The 17,923-nt window shown below is 42.4% G+C and overlaps 1 protein-coding gene across 6 annotated transcripts in view; it reads left to right on the top strand.

Annotated features, from left to right (window-relative positions):
- The window catches only part of DEPDC5 (DEP domain containing 5, GATOR1 subcomplex subunit), an 88,708-nt gene that overhangs the window by 36,994 nt on the left and 33,791 nt on the right, over positions 1–17,923 (top strand). For all 6 annotated transcript variants that reach the window (XM_068238402.1, XM_068238407.1, XM_068238411.1 and 3 more), the window contains exons 15-25: positions 153–287; positions 594–655; positions 803–876; positions 949–1,018; positions 6,572–6,608; positions 9,987–10,107; positions 13,076–13,290; positions 16,515–16,718; positions 16,978–17,113; positions 17,393–17,493; positions 17,575–17,637. In XM_068238402.1, the coding sequence (XP_068094503.1) occupies positions 153–287; positions 594–655; positions 803–876; positions 949–1,018; positions 6,572–6,608; positions 9,987–10,107; positions 13,076–13,290; positions 16,515–16,718; positions 16,978–17,113; positions 17,393–17,493; positions 17,575–17,637 (1,218 nt within the window). The remainder of the gene's footprint in view (positions 1–152; positions 288–593; positions 656–802; positions 877–948; positions 1,019–6,571; positions 6,609–9,986; positions 10,108–13,075; positions 13,291–16,514; positions 16,719–16,977; positions 17,114–17,392; positions 17,494–17,574; positions 17,638–17,923) is intronic.

Below are 17,923 nucleotides of genomic sequence, written 5' to 3'. Positions count from 1 at the left end.
GAGACCTACGGTAGCTGTAGGATAATAGCCTCTTTAGATGGGACATATGCCTCAGAGGTGATTCCCTGTCCCTAGATAAATGTATAATGAATAAAAGAAACCTTAGCTAAATTGAAATACATGATCTTCTTCTCTTCTTTTTGCTTTATCAGTTTTTGACAAGCATTACATAAACCGAAACTTTGACCGAACTGGACAGATGTCTGTGGTGATCACTCCAGGTGTCGGAGTTTTTCAGGTTGACCGGTCACTCATGATTCTAACTAAACAGCGTATGATAGATAACGGTAAGGGGGCTTTTTTTTTTTTAAGCATAGCATTATTTCCTTGTATTGCAGTGTGACATTGTTTACTATCAGGACTTCTGAGTTTTGATTTTGATCCCCTTCATATTACATATTATATCAGGTTCCCACTTTATTCTGCAATAAACTGGAAAGAAAGCTAGAAGAACATTCCCCATGGGTCATTGTCATTCCAGTTGCCCAGTAAACCCATTCTTATATTTGTACTTAGAAGACGCTTTGTTTTATATGATCTGAAAAAAAATAGAGAGCCTAAAGTGATTGTTTGTGTTTTTTGTATGTTTGAAGGAATTGGTGTAGACCTGGTGTGTATGGGGGAGCAGCCTCTTCATGCTGTGCCATTATTCAAGGTAAATTCTACCCATCTCTCTTTCAGGTAACATTGTGTGCATAATTGTAGCTGACACTCCAGCCAGAGTATAATGCCTTTTTAGAAGTGAATGCATGGTTCATGATGTTGATTGTAGGTGAGAGTTTTACCGATCCTTCTTTTGCAGCTGCATAACAAGAGCAGTCCTGGGGACTCACGCCTCGCAGATGATTATAATATTCCACACTGGATTAATCACAGGTGAGGGAGAGACTGGAAGGGCTGAGGCACTCTATTGTTACAGCATTGTCTAATACAGCTCATCTCTTTCAGTTTCTACTCATCACAGAGTCCACCTGTGAACAGCAGCTTCACCCCACGCATCAAGTTGGCTGCTCGTAAGGTAAAAAAACTTCTTAAAGGAGTACCAAAACAAGGAATGTTAAAGCCCCTGTGCAGAGAGTATTTTTATTAGACTTCAGGTAGCCATACATCTAGCGAAGATTCGACCAAGAGACAAAGCTCTTTCTGATTGAATCTGATCAGAGAGATCTGTCAGCTGCCCATACACTGCAGGCCAATTTCAGCATTAAATTTCTCGGGAATCGTCCGAGCCCGCTGCATGCTTCGCCTCACCGCTGTGTGTGTAATGTGTAAATGTGCTGTATTGTGCATTACATTACCATTATATTATATATATGTATAATTATACATTACCTGTTCTGTGCCCCTGTGGCTGTCCGTCTTCCACCTCTCTTCAATGATCCACATACACACAGCCGGTGTGGCGAGTGTGTGACATCATGCGCTGGCGTGCTATGCGTCGGCAGCGTGTATGCGGCTGATTGAATAGAAGTGGAAGATGGGACAGGCACTGCGGCACAGGACAGGTAATGTATAAAAGCACATTACAGCACTTTTACACACTACACACACTCGTACATAGTGCGGTAACAGCGTCAGGGGTTTCGTCATGTTCGTCGCTTGTCCACATATCGCTCGCCATTACCACCCAGCACGATTGAGCAAGTTGGCACTACATCTTGCAGCATGTCCGATCGACTAATGCAACCAATGTTGGCCCGGAATGCATTGTCGGTTGGGCAAGTCGCCTGGTGTATGGCACTCTTAACCCTCTAGTATTGTGAGTGTAGTAAAATTGCGACTCTACACATTAGTGTCAGCCAGAGTTTGGTTTGCAGAGAGTTTATGGTTTAACCTTTCCCCCACCATATATGAAACCTCACTCCACTCTGTTATCTTCCACAAGAGATAAAGATACATATACAAAGTAGATTACACTTGGCTGGGGCAGCAGATAAAGACACCCTCTAACGAGAATCTACCGTGTGTATGGGAGACCCCCGGACATGGCAGATTTTTAGCAAGGTCTGTTGCTTAAGCGATCCCCATGCACATTGTTCTCCTACTCATCCTGCCTGATGGAACCTGCTCTGTTGTGCAGCACACATTGTTCCTTTGCTCCACCATAGCAAAACTTTTTACTAGCCTCTGGGCTAGCGACGCGTCTGTACAGGCTCGGCTTCTGTTGCCTGAAGGCTCAAGTCCCCATTCCTGCAGGGCAAAACTCGTCATATATACAGTACGTATGAGACTTTAGTGGCAGCTCATTCCTGCCTCCTCTCACTTTCTTATTAGTCAGGGATAGTAAGCTATAGCTCAGCCACTTCCTTGCTAGAAGGCGGCACGGCTTTAGACACCTTGGGCTGGATTAGGACTCGGAGCAGCAGTGGTCACACAATGCTGCCACTGGACAGGGGATTTAAATGCTCTGACTCCATTGTAACTAAAATGTCTGTGTGTACTATACATGTATAACTTAGAAAGCACTTAAAGAGATCCAGATATGAGATATATGGCTGTATTTTACTTACCTGGGGCTTCCTCCAGCCCCTTAAGCATGGAAGTGTCCCTCGCCGTCCTCCTCAGTGCCGCCATTCAGCCGCAGTCTTCCCTGGCGGCTCAGTAACATCAGAGGCGGACCTTCTGCGCATGGGCGAAACCTTCTGTGCAAGCGCAGAAGGCCCTGGCTGACATCACTCAGTCAGACTGAGTCTGACTGAGCTGCTTACCAGCGGCATTGAGGAGGACAGCGGGGGACGCATCCATGCTTATGGGGCTGGAGGAAGCCCCGGGTAAGTAAATACAGCAATGATCTCATCTCTGGGTCTCTTTAACCTCCTTAACGGTAACCCCGTGTGTGACACGGGGTAAGCCGCCGGAGGGTGCCGCTCAGGCCCTGCTGGGCCGATTTACTTAATTTTTTTTTTTTTTGCTGGACGCAGCTAGCACTTTGCTAGCTGCGCCAGCACACCGATTGCCGCTATCCGTTGCGGCGCCCGCCCCCCCCCCCCCCCCCAGACCCCGTGCGCTGCCTGGCCAATCAGTGCCAGGCAGCGCCGAGGGGTGGATCGGGACTCCCAATGACGTCACGACGTCAGTGACGTCATCCCGCCCCGTCACCATGGCGACGGGGGAAGCCCTCCAGGAAATCCCGTTCTTTGAACGGGATTTCCTGATCGGAGATCACCGAAGGCGATCGAAGCGGGCGGGGGGATCATGTAGCGAGCCCTGGGCTCGCTACATGATTTAAAAAAAAAAAAAAAAAAAACTGCTGCGCTGCCTCCTGGCGGAATTTTTCATACCGCCAGGAGGGTTAAAGGATACCCGAAGTGACCTGTGACATGATGAGATAGACATGTGTATGTACAGTGTATAGCACACAAATAACTATGCTGTGTTCCTTTTTTTATTTCTCTGCCTGAAAGAGTTAAAGAGACTCTGAAGCGAGTCTAAATTTACTTTAACATGCAGTCATGTTAAGCAGTATAACCCCTGCTAAAACGCCGCTATCCCTCAGCAAAGCGAGGGGTTTATACCCCCAAGTCCCCCCTGCAAAATCCATGACTTACTTGGTCGTGGATTTTTCTGCTCATGGAGGCAGAGCTTTCAGCTGCAGCTCTGCCTCCATGCGCGTCAATCGCCGCCTCTCCCCCACCCCTCTCTGTGAAGGCAGAATGAGAGGGACGGGGAGAGGTGGCGATCAGCGGGGATTGACGCGCTGAGAGGCAGAGCTACAGCCATAAGCTCTGCCTCATCAGGAAGCGCTCCCCGGAGGTAGGAGAGGGGATGTTAAAGTAAATTTAGACTCTCTTCAGTCTCTTTAACTCTTTCAGGCAGAGAGAAAAAAGGAACACAGCATAGTTATTTGTGTGCTATGCACTGTACATACACATGTCAGTCTCTTTAACCACTTGAGGACCACAGTGGTAACCCCCCCCCCCCCCCCAAGACCAGGCACATTTTTACTAAAATGACCGCTGCAGCTTTAAGGCCAAGCTGCAGGGCCGCACAACACAGCACACGAGTGACCCCCCCCCCTTTTCCTCCCACCAACAGAGTTCTCTGTTGGTGGGGTCTGATCGCCCCCAAGTTGTTTATTCTTTTATAAATAAATATTTATCTTGTCATATTTTGTTAAAAAAAAGCGTTTCTCCTGCCTCTCCCAGCCAGCCTCCCTCCCCCAGCCAGCCTATCACAGCGATCGGCTTTGATAGGCTTTAGCCTATCACTGCCGATCGCTCTTTTGTGCCCCAGGGGGACAGCCATGTGCCACAGCTGTCCCTAGTACAGCACTGCTGTTGATCGCAGCGCTGTACATGTAAATAGACGGCGGTCATGCCATCTAACAGTCTCCCGAGCGGCAATAGCTCCGCCCCCCCGAGCATGAGATGCGCGCAATCTCATGCAAATTAGAGCCCCAGGACTTGACGCCGATTGGCGTTAGGCAGTCCTGGGGCTGCCGCCGCGTTCTAGCCCATTGGCGTGACGCAGCCGTTGGGTAAATATCTGGTATGTAAGTAGCTGACTCAATCCTGACTCAGACAGGAAGTGACTACAATGTGACCCTCACTGATAATAAATTCCCCTTTTTATCTCATTCTTGCTCTCAGAAGCCATTTTCTGCTAGGAAAGTGTTTTTATAGTTGGAATTTCTTATCCGTGAGGGTCACACTAGTCGGGACTGAGTCGGTCACTTACATACCTGATCTTTAAAGGGACTCCGAGCAGTGCAGAAACTATGGAAAGATGCATATCATTTTAAAGCTCTCTTTCTCCTCTTTCCAATGATATATAAACCGCTGCCCTACGCCTTTTAGTTTTCGCTATTTTCGCGATTGAAATTGCCGCGGCTGCAATTTTAATCGCGAAAATAGAGAAAACTAAAAGGTGTAGGGCGACGACTTCGGTGTCGCCAGAAAGAGGAGAAAGAGAGCTTTAAAATTATATCCATCTTTCCATAGTTACTTGTATTACACAGGGCGACTTTTTCCTAAAGTCAGCAGCTCCATTCAGCAGAATGAAGCTGCTGACACTGGGGAGGGTGTCGTCCTGTGTAATACAAGTAACTATGGAAAGACCCAAATCGTCGCCCTACACCTTTTAGTTTTCTCTATTTTCGCAATTGAAATCGCGGCCGCGGCAATTTCAATCGCGAAAATAGCGAAAACTAAAAGGCGTAGGACAGCGGTTTATATATCATTGGAAAGAGGAGAAAGAGAGCTTTAAAATGATAAGCATCTTTCAATAGTTTCTGCACTGCTCGGAGTCCCTTTAACTCTTTCAGACAGAAAAAGAAAACAAAAAGGAACACAGCATATTTATTTGTGTGTTAGGCACTGTACATACACAAGTCTATCTCATCATGTCACATGTCACTTCAGCATGATAGCCCCACAAAATTGCATTTTTTTTTAAAGGAATAAAGATGGTGACTTAACCTGATTAAATGTGGTTGTATCTTGATAATGGACACCTAGCTTGTATTTTTTTTATTATTATTATTTATTTATTTTTTACAAGAAAAGTTTTCATTGAACATTTGAAGGAATACAAATAAAAGCAATTGATTTCACATAACCGGGCCAGAAAACCGTTCCATACCAAAAAAAAGTTTCACAAAATTGATGTCAAAACATAATGACAGTAGTCACGAAATAGGAATGTAAAATACCTCAGGAAAAGGAAAATTATAAAGGCACACTCATGACCATATTTGCGGAAACCACTTGTCCTAAAATTTGAGCTCTTTGTAGAATATTGTGTGGCGCAAGTTCCAGAGAATGTACATTTATAGTAATACGGAAGATGTTGGCTTGATTGATGGTGATCTGGAATCTAAATGAACAAAACTTGAAAAGGTTCTGGTAGGAAACCAATGAAAAGATTGACCGGGTGTGAGTGCAGAATACTTTACTGGGAATCTGTTAGCGAACAATCTCCACTACAAAAGTATTGAGTGTGTTATGAAACAAGGATTTAACATGGGACAAAATAATCCAGATGAGCAAATATTTTCTGAAGCATTGAATAGTAAAAAAGGGTCATTTGTTCACTGATCTCTACGCATAAAAGAAGCGTACTGGATTTATAGCAGGCAGTGCAGGGACCAACCTAAGTATTCAGTCCATAAAAGCTGCAACATTATGAGAAATTTAATAAAAACAGAATGCAGTGAATTAAATTCATTTTAATCCATTACGGTAGTCAAAAATAGTTTAAAGACAACTTGACAAATGTTGAAACCGAGACTTGTTTTGTTTTAATCTACATGTTGCGTATTTTACTATACTTACATACTGTATATTTATATACAATCACTGTTTTATCAGTAAAGCCAAAAGCTACATGGACCATTTTTTCTCATCAGTGTACTGTGGTCTGACAACACCAGCAGCATTTACATCCACTCTGTCCAATAGGGGATTTTTACTCCAGCGAAAAGATGCTAATTCAGAAGTCACTGAAACAAACAGAACATTTATGTTCTTCTAAATATGCCCTTTGGGGTCCATTGTTTTCATGTTTGCAGACAAATATGTTGTCAAGATATCGTATTCCTTCTGCTACCTCATTCTCTGCCTCTGTATTTTAGGTATCTGTTGACAAAGGCAAAATTGGACGTGATCCTTGTAAGTTTTTGTTGGCTTTGAATTTCTGCATGTTTCACATTTTTAGGGCATGACTTAATATTCAGACTGCTCCAGAGCATGAGCCCCAGCAAAGAAGACTTATTGTTTGAGTAATCTACATTTGAATTGGTAGTGAATGGTAAAGCTGCATACACATGCAAGATACCTGCGTCTTAAAACAATGTTGTGATCATCACTTCATGTGACAGTTTGCTGACAATCCTTGTACAAACAAGCTACTCAGCTGTCTGTCCAACAGCCTGCTCTTTCCTGTCAGGAATGGGAGGATGGTATCCCACTAGGAGGTGCATTGAGAACTCAAATGGCAATCAGCCAATATTTTATCAACTAAGCAAATCACTAGAGTAAACCATGGTACACACCATGCAATTTCCCATCAGATGTGTTGAATAGATAATTTCGATCCTTTTTCTGATCGATTTGCATAGAAGTGATCAGAAATTCGATCAGAAAAACGATCAGAAAAACCCGATCGGATGTGTCTGAAATTATCATTCGACCCATGTATCTGATAGGAACTTGCATGGTGTGTACCAGGCATAAAGGTGTGTACACACACAAATTACTGTCACTTGCAGGGTTCAGGACTCTATCTCTTGGGCAACAGTTTGCGGCTAAGTGCTGTACAGAAGCATTCTGTTGCTGTGCAGCAGTAAAGAGGGACTAGGTGTGGTGCAGGAGGGGTAAGGAGAACAACAATGGTCTTGGTCTGCAGTTGGCCTAGATGTTTGCAACATATTGGGGAGAATCGGGGTAGCTGTACTCATGCTAGATTCTCGGCAGAGACCGCCACAACCAGCCACCTTAGCCGAGAACCATCTACCATGTGTTCAAGGATTAAGCAGCTGGCATTAAAAGGACGTGTACTTGTTTGTTGTTGAAAGTCTACCGTGCGCATATAGATAGATAGGTAGGTAGATAGATAGATATCTCTATGTATGTATGTATTTACGTATGTACGTACGTACATAAATCCATACATCCTCTTCTTATAGATGCATATTGCTTATCATAATGCCCTTTTTATCTATCAGAATACAAAGCTCTGTTTTGTCTGCAGTGCCATTGATTTAAAGCAAAGCTGGCAGATTTTGATTCACCCACTTAGATGTACTTTAACCACTTGAGGAGCGCAGTGTTAAACCCCCCTAGTGACCAGGCTAATTTCTCCTAATTGGGTCACTGCAGCTTTAAGGGCCGCACAACTCAGCACACAAGTGATTGTTGGTGAGGTCAGATCGCCCCCAGGATTGTTTGTTTATTATTATTTATTGTAATATTTTTTTATTTAATTTTGCAATTTTTTTTAAATTAATTTCTTAACCCTCCCTCCCCCCATCAGCCTATCACAGCTGATCGCTTTTGTGTCACACGGTTGTCCCCAGTACAGCATTGCTGTAGATCGCAGCGCTGTACAATGTCTAACAGTCTCCGAGCGGCGATCGCTGCTGGGAGACTGAAGGCGGAGCTCCGTCATCAGAGAGGAGATGTGCGCGCGCGATCTCCTGCATTCCCCGGCCGGAGCCATTCACACCAATCGACGTGGAGTGGTCCTGGGGCTGCCAACGCATTCACACCAATTAGCGTGGAGTGGTTGGCAAGGGGTTAAACACAAGGTCTCTTGCACTGAAATTAATATCTAACATTTACAAAGCATCTGTGGCTTGATAGTATAATGGTTGAGGGCACCATCTCTTCAGTAAGGAGACCTTGGGCAAGGCTCCCTAGCATTGCTACTGCCTACTGAGCACGCTCTAGTGGCTGCAGCCCTTGCGCTTTGAGTCCGCCAGGAGAAAAGCGCAATATAAATGTTCTGTGTCTTGTCATCTGGAATGCTTTTATTGCACACTGATTACATTTACTTAGCATTGGTAAAAGCATAGCTAGCATCGGTAAAGCCCTTTTTGCAGATGAAAAGCTTTGGATTGTGAGAAGTATTTGCGTTTCCTTCAAGTCTTTCTCTCATAAGTAGAATTGTGGATTGTAGGAAGTGGTCTAAGCACTCCATAGATCTGCGTGCACAGAATTAATTAGATATGTGAAGTGGAGTCAGGTGGGGAGAACATGGGGTCCAAAGCAACTTTATCATTTAGGTGAGTTAAAGCGGATCCGAGATGAAAAACGAACTATAACAAGTAACTTGTCTATATATCTTATCTAAAGTTTAGATAGTTTACACAGCAAATCTAGATTATTTCTTCCTGTAATACAATGACAGCAGCCATGTTGTTTGTAAACATTACATACTGGCAAGCTTATCTGCATCTTCAGCACTCAGCCTAATCCCCCCTCCTCCTCCCCTCTGCCTCTGAAATCTCTGGCTAGTAATACCTCCCCCTCCTCCTGCCCAGACTGAGCTCCCATGAGCCCTTGCTACTGTCTGAAAATGCCAAGGCTCTCTGAAAGGCTGTGGGCGAGGCTTGATTAGATTATAGGGAATTAGAGTATTAAAACTGTCATGAGCAACACAACACCGTTCCCCATTGTGGGGCAAAACATTATGGCTAAGGTAGTCCCTTCCAAGTTACAGGCAAGGAACCGGTCCGTTCCACTAGCTTTGCCTAATTCATGCTTGCTCGGTCGCTGCATTGACTCACTGTGATGCCATGCCATCTTGAATCAGGGAGGCAACTGCAGGGGGAACAATGTGGTGGTGGCCACCTGATTTAGTGGCAACATATGAGAAAACTTTATCTCTATAGTTGCTATAACTTTACAGGAAGGAATAAGCACTGGATGTGATTGGGCACAGATCTATCCTGGGTATTCACTCCAAAGTTTGGCAAATGTATGAAAATGTTTTTGAAAAAAATGTGATGCATTTGCAGTAAGGGTTGTTGAGGCTGAGAATGCACAGATTGTAATGTGACACACCACTACCACTTCAGCATTATTTACTTTCATTCATTTCCTGTATTTGGACAACATTCAGAGCTTATAAGAAATTAACTGCAAATGTGGGCTTATGTATACTGTGGTACACACTTTCACAATATGTCACCTGAAGAGATATTTGCAGATCATTTCTGGTGGCAATTTAGGTATGAGGGCTTTACAGACATGCTGATTGTTTCCCGGACGATCAGTGTCTTCTTCTATATGGAGAGGGGAGGAATAGACTGTAAATATGCTGCAGGAATTTCCTTTTGAAGTTCCCAACTATAATGTCAAGGTATATGGCTTTCTGACTAGAACATGACATCTGGGGACACACCATCTGAAATGATCAGGAATTATGTTTTTAGACAAGGAAAATCTAAAAAGTTCACATAAATTTAGTGTTCCTTGATAATTGAATGTTATGAGTGGTGGCATTTTCTCTTTGTTTGTAATGGTCTATTTTATGTTCTTTTTAAGCACTAGGAAGCCCAAAGGAGGCAGAGAATGCTTTACCCATACAAGTAGACTATGATGCCTATGATTCACAGGTATTCCGATTACCAGGTCCATCTAGAGCACAACGCACCACTACTTTCAGGTAAACAGAATACATGGTATATATAAAACACCTTACAGATTAATGTTTGAATGGGAAGTTACATATTTGATGATGAGCATTTATATGCACTTATATGCATAAACTCTGTACCCTGGTGGTTAGTCATGTCATGTCACCAATCACATGCGGAAGCTTAGGACCGTAAAGGGAAGTGCCTCTCCAGTGCTCCAGCTCCTACACAGCACATGTTGATGTTGCTGGTTAGAGGAACAGCTCAACTGCAGTTTCTAAACACATTTTCCACAGTGAGTGGGCTATGGTATTGGGTAAGTTATAGGTCCATCACATTGTAGATCCAGTCAGCTGTAGGTATGACCTCTGCCAGCAAAGCAGGTGGTAGGGTGATTGGCATGCATGGTGTGATTTAGGTATTCAACAGCAGGGTGCAGGTTTGGTGTGGACTTGCATACCTTTGTAGCTTGAGCTAGCTTTTTGCAGTACTTCGTTCATTGCTTTAGGAGCTCCCATCTTCATTGAATCATCTCACAAGGGATAATGAACTGGTAACCCTAATGGCCACTAGGGCTGCACGATTAATCGTTTTAAAATCGTTATCGCGATTTGCGGCAAGACAATTTCCTAATCGTCATAGTGGCCATTTTTCCAAGCGTACAATTATACGTGTTGCACCTTGCTGCGGGCTTTTTACGTATATTAATTTATGCGTCCAATGCGTAGAATTATATGTGTTGGCTGTGCGGCGCACCTTCTCCTTCCGGCCAATGGGGGCAGAACGGTACTGAGGTGTAACGCGGCCAGCATGTGGAAGAGAAGGAGCTGCATACAGGCACTCCTGTTCTGCACTTAAACCCTGTCTCCCGTGGTCACACTGTGCTGCAGCTGTACATTTGCCCACTGCCCATCCAAGATCTGTAATCTCTCCACTATCCTGTCGAGCAGACAACACCCACTGCCCAGTAAGTGGCTACTGCCCAGGATCTGCTGCAGCTGTGGTATTCTCTCTGTCGCCACTCCAGTTCAGTCCACTATCTTGTCGAGCAAAGTCTTAGCAGCTCGGATCACCACCAGTGCCCACTCACTGCCCAGGATCTGTTGTGGCACTCTCTTTCCAATTAGCTGCTCCAGCTCCTCGTGCTTTTGGTTATGAAATGGTTTCAACAGTACCAGAACCAGAGTTTGATTTAATCTCCAAGAAATTCAGCAATAGTAAAGCTTGATTTGAAGAAAATCGTGAAAAAATCTAAATCGCAATTTTTGACAGAAAAGATCACAATTCAATTTTTTCCCAAAATCGTGCACGCCTAATGGCCACCATATTCTGTGCGGCTGAGGGCTCTCAGGTTGCAGCCCTTGAGTTCACCAAGCTGATACCTTGGCAAGAAAGTAGACCTTGACATGTTGAGACAGGGAATGAGGATATAGTAGAAGTTGGATGTCGAAGTCTCAAGGTAAGGACCGGGAAACCAAGCTGGCAATATTGAGGTCATAGTCCAACATAAAAGTTGGATTAGTAGAAATAGATTAGGTATAATCAGACCAGCCGAGTGAGGAAAAGGAGTAACCAATCAAGAATGGTCAAGCAGACCTGGTAATACCAGGATCACACTAGGCAATTAACTGATCAGTATAGCAGGAACCCACAGTCAGCTGGACAATTCATAAATCACACACCTGTACCTTTTTGGTGCTTTTAATTGATCGGTCACTGATAGGGAAATCAGTTGGAATGATTGCTTGTCCTAAAGCTTGCATGCAGGTTGCTTGTATTAAGTTGATTGCACAAGCAATTTATGGTTTTCTTTAAGAGGAACTGTCGCGAAAATCTTAAAATTTAAAACATATACAAAGAAGTACACTTCTCCCAGAGTATAATGAGCCATAAATTACTTTTTTCCTATGTTCCTGTCACTTTCAATAAGAAGTAGCAATCTGTCATTACCGACAGATTTTGGACAAAATAATGTACAGTGAGCAGGGAGGCTGGCCAGCATCTTTGTATAAATCTTTTTTCAGGGAATGACTTTATAAAGAAGAAAGGCCATGCTGAGAATCCCCTATGGAGAGATGGAGTAGCCCAAGACCTGTCAGTAGTGTCAGATTTCTACTACCGACTGAGTGACAGCAACATAGGAGAGAAGTAATTTATGGCTCATTTTACTCTGAGAGAAATATACTTTGTGTGTGTTTTTACATTTTAAGATTTTCGCAACAGTTCCTCTTTAGTCATGTTAGGTGACAAAATATACCTGGTCTCCCAGAATCCTTGGGGGTCCACAAAGTTAATGCAGCCTAGGCTAAGCATCACTGGGAGGGCGGGGCTACATACCAATGTACAGCAATGTATAGATATAGGAAGTGTTTCTGTAACCAGGAAAATTACCATAAAAGTGGGTATCCTGAATAATTTACTGCATATTACTATAGGTCAGTGAAGTGCCACTGTAGGAGTCTAAGAACGCAAAAAAGTATGTTTTTGTCCAGAGTAAAATGCACTATCATTTTTTTGTACGACACTGTCCCTTACAATGGCTTGTAATAATCTTAACAGGTTTTGGCCATGCCCATATGCTCATGGGGGGATTCCCAGAGTTTTCTTTATATTCAAAAGTACTTGCTGAACAGCAGGTTTTTCAGTCCAACTGCCAATATAGAGTGCAAACTAAAAGAGACAGGCTGGACGGAATCTTTGTACACGGTAGATACTTTCCATAGTTGTTTTGCAAAGAATAGAGAAAATACTGAGAATCCCCCTTGAGAAGATGGACTAGTCCAAAAGCTGTCAATATTTTACTACCTACTGTAAGTGACAGCAACATATGAGAAATGTGATTTATAGCTCATTTTACCCTAGAAGTAATGTACTTAAATTTTGCAAATTTTCACAATAGTGGTCCTTTAACTGGCCTTTTGCTAGCATTGCCTTATACCCAACTAAGCATTTTCCGTGCATTGGTAGTATGCCATTAAATCTGTTTTTATTCAATAGGCCAGTGAGAGAATCTCAGACAAGGAAGAGTTCATGCTCTTATGATGCCTCGTGTAGCCCCTCCCAGCAGAGTCGGCCTTTTCCAGCTGAGGAAGGGCGGAGCCAGACTTCAGATGAGAGTTCTCTGGGCAAAATTTCCAACTTTCTTCTCATCCCAAGACCCCACCTCCATCAGTATGAAGCCAGTAGCTCTTTAGGCTACACCAGTACAAGAGGTACATTACCTTCATGGGCATTTATACCTTCATATAGAAACCTGTTCTATAAACTGTAAATAGATTCCGAACACATTTCTATATTGTTCTAAAAAGAAACACTCTCTTTAATTATAACTGGAAAATGTGCTGCAGTATGTGGCCATTCATTGGAATGGGCACAGACAAATTACTGTAATTCTGCTCTAGATGTGTCTTTTATGCCATAGACATTTCCTCTCTCTCCTATACATTCCCAGTACTACCAGCAGCTGATGTTGTCTCACGGAGCCCCTTCCCCCCCCAGTTCTTTTCTGCTTGAAAGACAAAGCAACATTAGCCATAACTATTACACTGCATAAAAATGTCTTTTACTGCAAGTTAAAACTGGATGCACATTTTAACACTTTGTGGAGATGTGTCTAGTTGCAGTGCTAGTTTGTTGGGAAACGTTAGTTTTGCTTTAAGTACAGCAATAAAATTAGGGGTTTTTTTTTGTTGTTTTTTTTTTTTTTTACATTTCTATTTTATGAGGAAAATGTGTAATGTTTCGATAGGTATTTTATAGTTCCAATTTCTGTACTGCTGTAAGATCATATTACAGCTAAATAAGATGCCTCTTCTGTTTTACTGTTAAATTAATGAAAAAGAAACAGAAACGTGTAAAACAGAGAAGTTGCAAGTTTTCTGATTGTCACAAGACAAAATGTCTATGTTTTAAGGCAGGATGAAAAGAAACTGTCACGTATGGCATTGGTACTAACCAGAGATGGATTAAGATGTAATGGGACCCTAGGCAAGTTGGTTAGATTTGCCACCCCTTTGTGGTGCCTTTGGTAAGCTGAAGTGGAGAGAGGTCAAAGAAGGAAGCAGGTGGGCCTCTTGACACCCTTTAGACCCCTGGCACTTGCCTAGGTTGCCTGGTAAATGATCCTGCTCTGATGCTAACCATGGAGTTGGAGTTATTTGGTCATACAGTATTTGTTGTCCTTTCTAACGGTCTCTGTCCTCCTTTTAGCCGACCCCATCTGGTCACCCTAGTTTAGCACTAGCTTTCCCCAACCCTTTTCTGATCCTCCTAAGCGCCGTACTACTGATACTTACCCAACAGGATAGAAAGTGTTGTTATCTGAGTATTCCAAGATTTTGCAAAACCCAAAGGGACATCTTCGAACCAATTTAACAGCCTTGCTGTGTTTGAAACCTTCTCCTTCTTCATATTTCTGGGTAAGGTAAGAAGGTGAAAGGATTTAACATAGTTAATGTGATCAGCACAGACGTTTGTTCCTTGAGGCTTTTTCATACATAAGATTATGCGTAATCAGATTATTTTCTTATGAGGTTAAAAAGTGCTTTTTGACCCTGTAATTCCTGTGTATAATGAGCTTCAGTAGTATCTCCATGGCTACATTGCTGTGTACGCCCACTCTCCACCCACTCATCAGTGTGACTCACTCTATGCTGTGCTTTCAATGTTCAGGAATTACCTAAGCACATGAAAGAGTTAGGGTGGGAGGATTCCAGCTATATTGCTGGTTGAACTCGATGGACCTGTGCCTTTTTTCAACCCAAATGACTGTCTAAATTGTGACGTTGGATAATAAAGTGTACAGCAGTGACATGCAAACACCTGTAGAGAACTATAATTGCAAAGCACCTTCTCTCATTTTATTTACTACCCGTTGAAAGATTTTAAACTAAAGGATTTTTTTTTTTTTTTTTTTAGGAGACCTACAGTATCTCTTAAGGTACCCATTAACGGTACAATATTTTCATCAGATGCGAACATTCAACGCAGTATTTATGTTGGAGTTGTACTGAAAACTGCACGTTTGGTGAAAATTAATGAGAAACTTTTTTTTTTTTTTTTTTTTAGTCGTTTGGTACTGAAAATTTAGTTGATCCAAAAGTCGGATTTTACAGTCATATCTGAAGTGAGAAATGCCCCAATCGACCTGTTCTTGGGAACAATCGATAATTTCATTCACTTGTAAAAAGTACATCGACAAATCGCATTTGATGAAAAAAATTGTACCATTAATGGGCACCTTTACTCCTATCTTGTTCTGAATCCACTTGTATCCAAAGTGAACCAGAGGTGAAAGTAACTAAAGATTTGATACTTACACGGGTCTTCCTCCAGCCCCAGAAGCTCATGTGAGGCCCATGTCCGTCCTCCCGCAGTCTGCTGTTCAGCCGCGATCAGCCTCAGTAACAGCTCAGTCACGTCCAATCTGGGTCATCTGCGCATGTGTGGACCTCCCACACTTAAACTCTTGTAGTGTGAACAAGTCCAAAGGCCTGGAACCCACTAGAAGCACTTTTCTAAGCATTTGATTGGAAAAGCTCTTGCTAATGTAATGCTATGTGTGTGATCTAATTTCAGGTATATAATTTTTTGGGGAAAAAAATCACCTATAGCATTACATTAGCAAGAGCTTCTCAAATCGGTTCCACCAGGCCTAAAAATGATTACTATTGATGTTATCTAGAAGCCACAGTTATGGTTGTAGTGAGCCTTTGTTTCATAAAGCTTTCTTGTGGATCAACGTGTGTGTGTGTGTGTGTGTGTGTGTGTGTGTGTGTGTGTGTGTGTGTGTGTGTGTGTGTGTGTGTGTGTGTGTATTCCTTGTAGCAATATACTCCGTTAAAGGAAATCTGAAGTGAAAGAAAACTTATGATATAATGATTTGTATGTGTAGTACAGCTAAGAAATAAAACATTAGCAGCAGAGATATGAGTGTAATATTGTTTCCAGCACAGGAAGAGTTAAGAAACTCCAGTTTTTATCTATGCAAAAGAGCTTCACTGATCTTTCTGACTTTCAAAGTGGCAGAGAGCTCTGTCTTCTGAAGCTTATTATCGCAACTGTCTATTTTATTTTTTCTGCAGAGGAAAATTCAAAAGGTCATTAGCCTGCTCTGTGAAATCATTTAGAATGCTGAGTGTAGTGTGTAAACTGCAAATATTAGAGAATTATGCAATGTTATTAAAAAAACAAAACTCTATAACTGATAATAAAAATGAGACTGTTTGCTTTGCTACTAATGTTCTAGTAATTATCCGTACTACACAACCAAGTCATTATATCATAATTTTTTTTGCTTCAGTGTCACTTTAACGGTTATCTCTGAAATGGACTCCTCTTCAACTTTGGTTGATGTATAGTGATGGGTCCTTATTCTGTTTTGTGCCACTAGGATTATAAAATGTATGTGTATACAGTATATCTATAATTATTACAGATTTTCTTGAGAGGATGATGGAAACCCAGCAGAGAGATTCTAGTGCCCCTGGCAGGTTTCATGTGGGTAGTGCTGAATCAATGTTGCACATCCGTCCTGGGGGATACCATCCCCAAAGAGCACTCATCAACCCATTTGCACCATCTCGCATGCCAATGAAGCTGACGTCAAATCGCAGGAGGTGGATGCACACATTCCCTGTGGGTATGTCTTTCTTCTGTAATGTTTATTGTTTTGTGAGCAACATATTTAAATGTCCATACTCCGAATGGTAGAGCTTATGTGTGGCATTCAGCAAAAAGTAGGTCTTGTTCCCCGGTGAATGCAAGACAAAAATGGTTTATGTTGAATACAATAAATATGTTTTTATTTGTATATCAGATTGTTGCTTTACCACTTTTTTTTTCAATTCTTAAATATTTACTATAACTTTAATTTGTGAATATTTGTACCAAACCCTTAGGCCCTTCTGGGGAAGCTATACAAATACATCACCAGACTCGCCAGAATATAGCAGATCTGCAGGGAAATGGCCAAAGAGAAATAGTGCATTCCTCAGCAGAGCTGCTTGAGCTAGCCTACCATGAAGCTACCGGCAGGTACGTGGTCTTCATTGGTTTGCTTCAACACACTTCCCTTGTCTCCTGTTGCAGTGTCACTGATTTTGTCATTTTAATCCAGCTGTAACAGTCATCAGTAGTTTGTAACTTGATCATGCATCTACATGGGTACATGTGTAAAGTCAGACACAAAATACTTAAGTGATAGGTGCAAATGTTATCACCTTAGTCTTAAAGTTCATTGCAGTTGCATACACTTGTTTTACTGCTTTTTCCAGTGAATAATTCAGCATGTTCCTTTCTGTGTCTTGTTCACAGGCATGGTTGCCCTCGTACAGCACTGGATAGCAGCTCGTGTGGTAGCACTGAGGAGTACTCTGGACACATCAATGTTAATGGGCAGAGGAGTCATAGTGCAGGTGCCTGAGATGGTACTTTATTGAAGGCTAAATATTGAAGGCTTGTTAACTTATTTACTAGTAGTCCTTTTTATCTCACAGCAGTTACTAGCCACAAGGAGAAAGAATGCCCCGATGAAAGCCTTCTCTGCTGTCCAGAACCTAGTAAGTGGGAAGGGTTGCCTGATATTAAACCCCAATTCTGAGCTAAGTAAAGGTAGAGTAAACTGAGTGAATATATTGAATGGTTAATTTAGGCAGTTACCTTCTGTTACATAGAAAAGGTAAGATTGGATGAAAAAGATTGTACCATTAGTGGCCAGCTTTAGAAACATAACTGAGTAACCCCACCCCCTTCTGTCTGTATTTTGTTGATAGTACCGTAAATACAGGGTGTTAGCATAACTAGCTCTGAATTTGCATGGAAAGGGGCATGGCTTTCTGGGATTGG

Source organism: Hyperolius riggenbachi, chromosome 1, assembly GCF_040937935.1.
Source record: "Hyperolius riggenbachi isolate aHypRig1 chromosome 1, aHypRig1.pri, whole genome shotgun sequence".
In the NCBI taxonomy this organism is placed as follows: Eukaryota; Metazoa; Chordata; class Amphibia; order Anura; family Hyperoliidae; genus Hyperolius; species Hyperolius riggenbachi.
This window is presented reverse-complemented; position numbering and strand designations above follow the sequence as displayed.